Source organism: Limulus polyphemus, unplaced genomic scaffold, assembly GCF_000517525.1.
Source record: "Limulus polyphemus unplaced genomic scaffold, Limulus_polyphemus-2.1.2 Scaffold2023, whole genome shotgun sequence".
NCBI lineage: Eukaryota > Metazoa > Arthropoda > Merostomata > Xiphosura > Limulidae > Limulus > Limulus polyphemus.
Window position 1 is genome coordinate 1,739 of NW_013667633.1, and position 11,084 is coordinate 12,822.

General features: G+C 35.2%; 1 protein-coding gene across 1 annotated transcript in view; it reads left to right on the forward strand.

Annotated features, from left to right (window-relative positions):
* Positions 1–267: 267 nt before the first annotated feature.
* Positions 268–11,084, forward strand: part of LOC106465700 (coronin-1C-like) — a 36,399-nt gene continuing 25,582 nt past the window's right edge. Inside the window, exons 1-4 of the mRNA XM_013925938.2 lie at positions 268–526; positions 961–1,158; positions 2,011–2,263; positions 6,049–6,224. Of these exons, the coding sequence (XP_013781392.1) occupies positions 961–1,158; positions 2,011–2,263; positions 6,049–6,224 (627 nt within the window). The 5' untranslated portion in view covers positions 268–526. The remainder of the gene's footprint in view (positions 527–960; positions 1,159–2,010; positions 2,264–6,048; positions 6,225–11,084) is intronic.

Sequence of the window (11,084 nt, forward strand, 5' to 3'; positions counted from 1 at the left end):
ATTGTATATTATCAGAAAATATGCTTTACAATCGCCACCTATTATTTAAGTGCTTATTGTAAAAACAAGATTATATCCCGTTTAAAAATTGATATATTAATACTGATTTGAATCATCGTAACACTTCACGATAAGTTAACTGTTATATTTTACGTGGCGAGTATCTGCAAGTTTCTTAAAACTAACGCATGCGCAAATTCTCTATAATTTTTGGGTTTGGCGTTATCGGTTTTTGAAGTTTCGTTTACGCTGCAATAAAGTTTAAAGTGTAGATGCACAAACCATAACTAATGTAATTTATACTACTACTAGGCCTGTGTGAGTTAGGTTTTACTTTTTATTTTTTTATGGTCGTGAGAGACTTTGTGTTTTTACATAGGTATTACTTTATAAATCACATGCGTGTTAACTGACAATTGCTGCAGAAAGTTTTTCAAATTTTAAGTTAATCTTTTTTTTTTGTGGGTTGGTGGACAAACGAAAACTCGAAAAAGAAGAAATATATTCAAACTCAAAGTAGATTAATGTAAGTTCTTTATTTGATGTTACCTTTATACCATACGGAACAATTTCGTATTTTTGTAGCAGTTTTCGAAGTATAAATTATTCGTATGAAATAATGAAAGCTTTGAAAATATCTTAAGACCGATAATATTTATTAACATGTAAAATACCAACTTTTTGAAAATCTAATTTAGTATTTATTCAGAGTGATTCACAAAAGTTCAAAAGCATCATGACCGAGCATAATATTAACACTAATACTAGTAATAGTAATAACAGTATATTACACACATTCATATTAATACTAATATTTATAACTATTAATTGTTATTACTTAGTTCTTTTTTATATTCTGCACATGTTATTTCAGTGTAGTGTCTATGTTGCTTTTCAGCACATACAGTTTTGTTATAGTTATGAAACATATAGTAAATTGTGATTTTTTTCTTGTTCCAGATGTCATTTAGAATAGTGAGACAGAGCAAGTTTCGCCATGTGTTTGGCCAACCACTCAAGAGGGAACAGTGCTATGACAATATTAGAATAACCAAAAATTCATGGGACTCCAATTTTTGTGCTGTCAATCCAAAATTTTTGGCAATCATTACAGAAATAGCAGGAGGTGGAGCCTTTCTTGTGCTTCCTCTTCAGAAAGTAAGTAGAACTGTACACATGTCTAACTAGGTGTAGTATTAAAGTGTAGTATTTATTTGAGAATCAAATAAAGGCATTTTGTATGATGTAGTTGTAATTATCATTAGTATACATATATTTATACATGTGTGTATGAATTACAGTTTTAATTGATAGCTTTGTTTTGTACTTCTTTACAAATACAAATTTCAACTTTTTAATAAGGTTTTTTACTGTAATACAGAAAACCAATACCAGTTATTTATAGTAAGACTTAATGTTTTATATGCTTTAATGTGAATAAAAGCCTAACATTTAAAAAAAAGAAGGCATATTATGGTATGGAAAATTAATTTCTTTATTACCAAATTTAGCTTTTATTCATGCAAATGTAACATTTTGATGTTGGTTAAAAGACAGTTATTTCATGTTAGTTTTTAATGATGAAGAGGAAACCAGAGTACATTTTCTTCAGATAGGAACATGCAAAATAGGTGAAAAGTTTAGACTCATGTGATATCAATAAAATATAAACATGAATTTAGATGTACATGTTACTAATCAAGAACAGTTACAAACCTGTCAAGTTAAAGTATTTTGCCTTTTGTCCTGTGAGCATAATAAAACAGTAGAGAGTTACAAGTATCCTGTAAAAAATTTTATTCATTAAGGCAGCATATGAACATTGCAGACTTCACTGCTGTTCTGTTTGATTTTTTCAAAGAAAGTGTGGTAGTAAACTGATGAATAATTATTTTAATTAACAACATGTGTGTATGAATTGCAATTTTAACATTTCTGTAGATTTGCTGTTAATTTGTATCTTTTCAATTAATGATTGTAGCTTATACTGTGCCTAAACATTATTTATAGACTGGGCGGCTCGATGTTAGCTATCCTCAAGTGACAGGCCACAAGGGACCTGTAATGGACATTGCTTGGTGTCCCCACAATGATCATGTTATAGCTAGTAGCTCAGATGACACATTAGTTCGTGTCTGGCAGATTCCAGAAGATGGGTTAGTGTGCCCAATGATAGATCCAGTTGTGGAGCTGGCTGGGCATCAGAAAAAAGTAGGACTTGTACAGTGGCATCCATCTGCTAGTAATGTTCTATTGAGTGCTGGTAGGTAAAAAAGTTTGTGTTTTCTAAGGAGTTCTTTCTAAACATAGTTTCTTATACTTGTTCGTTTCTGTTGGACAAGCTATTTAGTGTATGTGAGGTAATGTTAGGAAGTTCAGGGTCTAACTAAAGTGACAGCAATCACATTCTGGGAATAGTTTTGAATTTCAAAAATTAAATTAATTACCTTACACTTTACCCGCTCTAGCCTGCTAGAATAATTGTAGAATAATTTCAACCTTTATATTATATTAAAATTTTTTTAAAGTCAAGATGCCTTGTGAAGTCATTTAACAAAGTTTCAATTTTTATTGGATAGTTGACATAGTTTCTCTAGGGGAAAATCTTGCCTTACTAATTATTTTACAATTTTTAAATTTACTGCTTGTGTAGATGAGGGTAAGGGTGTGTATTTTGTGCATCTGGATTTTTAGAAACTATTTGTTAAAGTGCTGCATAAAAGGTTTGTTAAAAATATTTTCTCTGTTGGTGTGGAGGATAAGTTGACTTATTGGATTAAAAAGTGGCTGTTATTGATTCATTGATGTTACACATAACAAATGAGAGATGTAATGGATGGTATCTTTGCCAGATACCAAATAACCAACCAAATTTTTTGACTGAATAACCAAATATTTAGCTGATGAATAATTGATATATGTATTTAAACAACCAATTTATTAGCTTCAGAGGACATTGGAATAAATATAAAAGTAAATATGAAATTTTTCAAAAACAAATTATAGACTGAGTACTATATAATAATAATATTTGAATGCAGAATTATATAATAATTGTGGGTGAATATTCATATTGTAGTTGGTCCTGTCTAGTTTCTTCATCTGCTAATAATGTTTTTATACAAAGATGAAATAATTTTATTAACAGTGTACAATACATGCACAGACTTGTCATTTGCAGAGCACATGCTGATTTCTGAGACTGTCTTATTTTATGATTACTTTGAGTGATGTGAAAAATGGCAATTTTTGATTGTATTCACTGATTATCATGGGTGATTTAAAATGCAGAGTCCTGTGTAGGGTTGCTTTGAAGTAGTAAGTAATTAAAAGTGAAGTGCAAATTGTGTGCTTTCAGGCATTTATGTATTCATAATTTGTGTATTCCCAGTGATTAAAAATAGAAATAGTCCTCTTTGATGAATGGCATCTCTGATATATTGGGGGTATCGCATTGCTGATAAACATGCTTATAATCAGTAGAAAGAGCGGGTTCTCCTTTATGTAAATCTTAGAAGTTGCTGGAGTTCCTGCTGTATTCTAGTAGTTAGTGGAATTGTTGGGTTTGTGATGATAATATTTTGCTGCTCTGAAAACTAAAGGAATGTTTTAAACTATTTATAACTTAATAAGAGAGCTGGATAAATTATAGTAGATTTGGAACAGTCTGTTCCATTGACAGATATATTTATTGTGTTCTGAAATGCATATTTGAAAGTTACATATTCTTTTTGGACACCCTAGTTTATGAGACTCAGTAAGCCTTACATAAGAATGTTTGCTGGAATGCAAATTTCTAAAGTACAAAGTGTGTAATACAAAACCTTGTTTGTATGCATGTTTTTTTATTATTATATATTTTTGAACAAAAGTAACTAAAATATAAAAATTACAAATTTCTCATCTTAGCATAAGAAACCTTCAGTAAAATAAAATGTCTCAAATTACACTGTAATGAGCTGTGTACATTAACTCTATGGAAAATAGTTAATGAGCTCCTGGCTATGATTTATTGCTTTTGATGCTTAGATTGTTCTAATTGTACAAGGTTGAGTAATGAAATAATAAAATTAAAAGAAAGCGTATGTTAAAAGGTTAAAGTTAAAGCTGTTAAGTAATTTGAATCTTTCTGACAATACTGCATTCAGTGCAGAGTTAAAAAAAAGGTGTTACTCATTTTATTTTATATTGTATAAAATTTTTCCTTTCACTTTACACTGCTGATTTCAATACAGTAAGTGTTAAGGTAGAGAAAATACGAGATAAACTTTTGATATTAATTTAAGAAGTTTTAGAGGTTATGGAAATGGAATATGAAACTGTAAGGTGAAAAGAAGTATTTTTATTCATAGTGAGAGAATCACCTTTCATTCGGGCTGGACTGACTATAAAGGCTTTGGAAATATGTGTTCTATGTTTAAATTCCATTGGTTTCATAATTGTTTTTTAAGAATAAGCTGTAATTGGTATATAGACTTTCCTATAAAGTATCATTATTAGCTGTGGCATAGTGATTCATAGAATGGCTCTGAGTTTTTCAACTACAAATGTTCAGTTCATAGTTCCATCATCTCTTGACCAATTTGAGATATAATTACAGTTTTGGGTTCAGGACCCTTTCAATTGATGTATTTGACCACCTTCGTAGATTAATTTACTCTAATCCTGCCTAAAAGAATTTCAATTTGAGGGTAGGCTGGTAGAGATTCTGATGAGTAATAAAAATGAATCGGGTATACGAGTGCCCACACTTGGTATTGCTGGTGCACAAAAATATAGCTAAGAAAAAGGAAAAAAGGTTTCGTACATTAATTTACTCTAATCCTGCCTGAAAGAATTTCAAGTTCCATGGCTATTGAGGATTCCCTCTTGTATTTTTAAATGTAGAAATATAAGCTTCTGTAAGATTGTAGTTTATTATAATAATACTCTGTTTTTGTTTGTCCTGAAAATTCACATGCACCTTACTATCTATATGTGCATGAGTATGCACTTCATTTCAACAGATGTAAACAAAACATAAATATACTTTAGTAGACATTTTGTACAACATTAAAATCTTATCAAAGTCTTTAAAAAAGGTCTAATGTTAGGTTGTAGAATAATATTATAAGTTTATCTGTTGATAGTATTAAGTATGATAAAATTTAGCCCTAACTAAACTAAAGCAAAAAATACACACAAGTTAGAGTTAATTTATCTGTTTTTTTGTAAATATAAGCTGTAGTTAATAAAGGTTTAATAAATGTTAGGCCTAAGGCAAGTGGACTTATAGATTTCAGTGTCTGCAGTTGGAATCCTTTGGATTATCACAGAAATCCTGTATTTAAAGAAGTACTGTTGCAATAAAGATGCTAATTTGGCTGCAAGTGTTTTACAGGTTTCTGCTAGTTTAAAAGAAACAGTTTTATATAAAGTGATTATAAAAACTCAGTAAAGAAAGTATTTAATGGAGTAATGGTATATATAGAAAAGGGCTGTACTGGTACTAAAGTACAAGCATAATAAAAGGGAATTTGTTTTTTCTCAAATTTGGGTATTAATTTTTCATTACATTGGAGTCAGTGTGAAATTAAGTACTCATTTGTGGCTAACATTATGATCTTACATCCCTGTTTTCAAAATCTCTAACATATTGTTACGTCTCCGTTTGTTAATTAACTTTCCGTAACTTCGTTCCGACGAAACTTTAACGACACAAGTCTTTACTTAATAAAACTGGTTTATTCTTTCCGAATACAACTCTACGATACACTCAACTTCAACAATCCCGTTATAAGAAACTATAATAACGAACGAACGTTAACTACAACAATACGTCTCTCTCTGACTGCAGTTCAATTATTCACTGACTACCCAGACATTACATTCCCCTCTTTTATATACCAGCCTACCCTATATCTAGTAAGAACTAGAACATTCGCCAAAGTACATGATAGTTCTAGAACCGTTGCATCACGGTGGTCATGTGACTCGCTGATGCAACAATATATTTGGTGTGAGAGGCTATATAGAAATGGTGTAACATGAGATTTCATTTAATTATAGGTGCTGATTGTAGGATCTTGATCTGGAATATTGGAACAAGTGAACTTCTCTCCGAAATCTTGCACCCAGATATTATATTTGACTGCTGCTGGAGCTGGAATGGCAGTTGCTTGGCAACAACATGCAAAGATAGAAAAATCAGAATTTATGACCCTCACTCAGGAGAGATTGTGCAGGTTAGTGAATTTGATATAAGAAAAGTTAGGGTAGCAGTGAACCTATTTAACATTCTCAGTGCAGTCAAAATGCAGCATGAGCTGGGGGGATTGTCCTTGATAAAATATGCATCCAGACCTGGCTCCTTTTTGCAAAGCAACTACTAGACTTATATTATTAATAACTTCATCACTATTTTGTTTTTAAATACAATCCTACAAACACAGTTTATAGTTATATTTCTATTCTGATTTCTTGTATCATGTATGGGAAATACAGAAAGGAATCATATGAGTTCATTTTGAAACACATTTTTTAATTTTAATGTTGCTTCAAAGACAAGTCTTTGCTGTCCTAAAATGCTTAAAATTTTGCTCCAGAAACAAGATTCAGCTGTCCTAAAATGTTTTCTATGTTGCTTCTCCTTCTCTTTTGTGTGAGCTTCCTAATTTGAACTATTTGGTATTTCCACCTTCACGTGACATTGAGGTTCATGCTCAGTGGTTATTCTCTTAGTTAAGTTCAGGGGTTTATATACCTTGACCATCGTGAGTTTTGGACCAATAACTTGGGCATTTCATCACACTTTGAATCCTTATTTGGATTCACAAAGGTTATATCCACTTTTCCCCCTCTGGGATTCAAATCCTGATGCTTTTGTCTTGTTTTCTCAGGCACAGTTTTAAAAGATTCACCTTACCTTTTCTAATATTTTGTATTACCTATCCTCTATGCACCTTTTGTCAGAGGCCTTTCACCATTCTCCCAGTGAATTTTTGGGGAACCTCGGATCCCTTTTGTGGTCGATGTTGGCTAGACTATCTTCATTGGCCCATTCCCTACTTATCTGGCAGTTTTGTTGTTGGGACCTATTGGGAAGAGACGTGCTGCTTGTGGGTTTGTGCCTTCCCCCTTTTCCCCCAAGGGCTCTGTTTTTGCATGACATAATATTCTTTGGATTTTCGTGTTGATGTGGCCAAGTTATATAACTTTCATCCCATGCTAATCATTTATAGCAAAATTCTGCCTCCACTTCTCCTGATCCTGTTATTGTTTCCTATCCTCCTCCTTCCATGCTTTGTCCTTTACTCACATCTGGATGTTCTCATGCTTATCCTTATTTTTTCCTTCTCGTCATGAACATCATTAGTGGTATCAGTGACTACACAATGGGTTTAGGTCCTGTGGGAGCCAGGCTACAACGTTTTGCCTACATTTTGGAGGCCTTCACTACTGATTCCTAGGTTCTTTGGGTTTTGTCAGAGGGTCTTTTCTCTCTCTCCAATTCAGGTTACCACCTCCTCTTTCCATGTCTCCCATCTATTTCTCTTCTCCAAGAGATCCAGTCTCCATTGCTCTTCTGTCTGAGGCAGTGAGTGACCTTCTTCACAAACACACTATAGAGCCTGTGTTTCCCAATCAGCTGGGATTTTATGCTTGACTTTTTGTTGTCCCCAAGGAAAACTGGGGATTGGAGACCAGTCATCAATCTCTCTTGTCACAATCAATTTCTGGATCTTCTTTGTTACACTGTGGATTTGTTTCTAGTCCTTTATTGGGTTTTCACTCCTGGTCTATGGATGAAGTTTGACCTAGCAGATGCATACCTTCACATTCCCATCTCTCCTTTCTCTTATCAATTTCTTCGGTTCGTCCATGAGGGGTGTGTTTTCCAGTTCCGGGCTTTTCCTTTTGGGGTAGCCTCGGCTTTTTATGTGTTTTGTCAGATAGTCAGAGCTTACATTCATTGGGACTCTGGTCTCTTCATTATATGAATAACTGGCTTCTTCTGGCTCCTTCCTGTTTGGCATCTGAGTTGGTTAATCAGAAGTGGAGAAGTCCATTCTTTCCCTTACCCAATACTTGGTTCACTTGGGAGTTTCCACCTCTCTTTTGTCAACCTCATTTGGATGTCTTCCATCCCACTATTTCCACTCTGTGGCTTCATGCGTGGCTTTGTCAGGCCCCTTGCAAGAAGGCGTAGTCTGACATTGCGAGTTGCTTCTCTCCTTTCCCTCTCAGTCAGTCCTTCCACTTTTCATCACTGGTTTTTCAGACATGGATTCTGTCCCTCCCATCCTCCCATTCCTCAACTTTCCCAGTTTGTCACCCTGCTGTTTGATCAGGGTCTTTTGTTTTGATAGTTTCTGGTTATAGAGCAGCTTTGTCAAACACATTTTATTTTACAAGATTCCACCGGGTCTTCTCTCCTGTTCTTTCCTTCCTGTTCCAGTCCTTTCAGATTATTCGTCTTCACTGTGCTTTTTCTGTGACTGATTAGGATCCCAGTGTTGTCCTTTTTGCCTTTTCTCACCCTCCCTTTGAACTTTTGTCCTTGTGTTCGAGGTATCATCTTTTCCTCAACACGTATTTCCTTCTCCTCCTGGCTTGCAGTTATCATAGGTCTGATCTTTTTGCATTAGATGTTTTCCGTACTCTTTATCATATTACAAATATGGTGCACTACCTGGATCATTCTTTCCTTCTCAAAGCATCTGCTGCCCATGAGGGAAAATCTGCCTTCTCACCCTACTCTGTACCTTCTATTTCCCATATTTATTCTAGTTCAGATCCTGATCATCTCCTGTGTCCTGTACGGGGTCTGGAGTGCTATGTGGCTCATACAGTTTCCTTTTGTGGTTCCTGGTCCCATTTGTTTATTCCTTGGAACCCATTCTGTGTCACGTGACCTTTTTCCCTCACCCCTTTCTGGTTGGTTTTGTCAGTTGGTTTGGTTGACTTACTCTTCCCTCTCCTCGGAAGGGTGTCATCTTTATTGTGTATCATCTCATCTAGCTGCTCATTTTCATCATATTCTGGAGGAGATCGTCCATGCAGGAATGTTGACTACTCCCCCTGCCTTTGTTTCTCATTACCTGCACCATCTTGGTGTATCCTTCTCTGGTGGATATTGTTTACCTCCTCTGGTGATTCTACATGCACCGTTTCGACTGTAACTTTATTAATTGTCTTTTCCTGTTTTGTTTTATTCTATGGGCCTCCTTTTTCTTCAGTATCTACTCGGATCCTACTCAGTGGTGAGTGTTGTCAGGTCAGGTATGCTTTCCTCTAAAACTTGCATCAGATACCTTTATGGTTATAATCTACACTATTGAGATGGGGTGTTCCTTGAGATCACTAGGGGGCTTACCTAGTAGTATATCTATATATGTAATATTCTGTTAAGTACTTGGCAGACTGTTATTCGTGGACTATTATGAGTAAATCAGAAAGGGATTGCTACCCATTCCTGTCACTTTGATTGAATAAATCAGGAGCAGTCTGCTTTTCAAAATAGGGTTTCACAGTAACCCATTTCACTTTCTCACTTATGACATTCTTCTGGATTTTACACCACCTTTTCCCCCTACCTTTCTAGACTGCAGTTTGTGAGTCCTTGCAATTTCCCAGTTCCTAGCCACTGGGGTGGTGAACCATGGAGGCTTCCTCATTAGTGTCGACCATGTCATAACATTACATACCACTATACTCAGTTGAGAAGAGGGCAAAGCTGGGAACCCCCTCTCTTTCTCCCTCCTGGAGTTTTGTTCCCAGAGGTGCTGATATAGGTGAGAGCTGGATCAGCCAATGCTGCATCCTCCTCATAATACTCAGTTCAAGTAGATAGTGCCCTGTTCCCATGGTTGAGGCCAGTAGATGCCTCCTTCTTGGTAATCCTGGTTGCAGGATGTTCTGATTTACCTGTTCCTGTGGTACTTTTGTCTTCCTTGTAATACTGGTTGCGGTAGTAGTATACCCTGTTCTTATGGTTGAGCAGAAGTTCCACATCCTCCTTGTAATGCCAGGTGTAAAGGGTTTTTTTCCCCTGCTCTTATGGATGAGTTCTTTTCCTGCTCATAATACCAGGCTCAGGATGACTCCCTGTTCTTATGGCTGGGTTGAGGCTTAGACGTGGCCCCGTAATTCCAGGTTCAGATTATTGCACTTCCTATCTTCTGCAGTTGACTTGGAAGTTTGTCCAGAGGCTCCCATTTGCTTACTTCCTTATTGTAATTCCAGTTGCTTGCAGCATAGCATTCTATTTACTTACTGTTGGGGTTGGTGTATATATTATTCACTGTCTGCTTGCACTGGCCACAATACTACTTTTGTTATTTTGGACAGTACTCTGTCTTGTAAAACCGAGGGCGGGATGTGGAACCTCATCTGTACTGTTGGGGTTGAGTATATTCTGTTCTTTATTTTTTCCGAGGCTTTTACTTTTAATAGTCCTGGCCTTGATGCCACCCATTTCACAACACTCCTATTACTCGAAGGCAATGAGCATACCTGTTCCAGATATGGTGTGGTTCCCCACAGATGTGTTTCCCATCTATTACGAAGCACCCATTTTTGATTCTCTATTTATGCTTTCCACAGAAGGTCTCTTGTTTTATATATTACACCGATCCCTACACCTACTCAATGTGGGATTCTAGCTGTTATGTGAGTGGAAGTATGTATTGTATCATAATTTATCATTTTCTTACACTGAAATAAGGATTCTGATAGATACTTACCTCCTGTCACATGCTTCCCACCCTCACCCTTCCTCCCTACTTCCAGTGAGTGTTATTATATATATCTTGTGTGCCTAATCTTGAAAGTGAGGTACATTTAGAATAATAGAGAGGGAATTAGCTGCTCTCTCTGTCTGTCTCTCTCTCTCTCTATATATATATATATATATATATATATATATAAATGTGTGCGCTTGTACGTCATGTTTTTATATTTATAAAATAAATATATATTTAGGTAAATATATTTGATGCTATGTGTGATACTCATATAGCTATGTACAGTAACTTTGCATTGCAAGAACACCTTATTGTAGACTATTAAAAAAACTGTAGCTGACTTGAGCAAAAGAAATATAC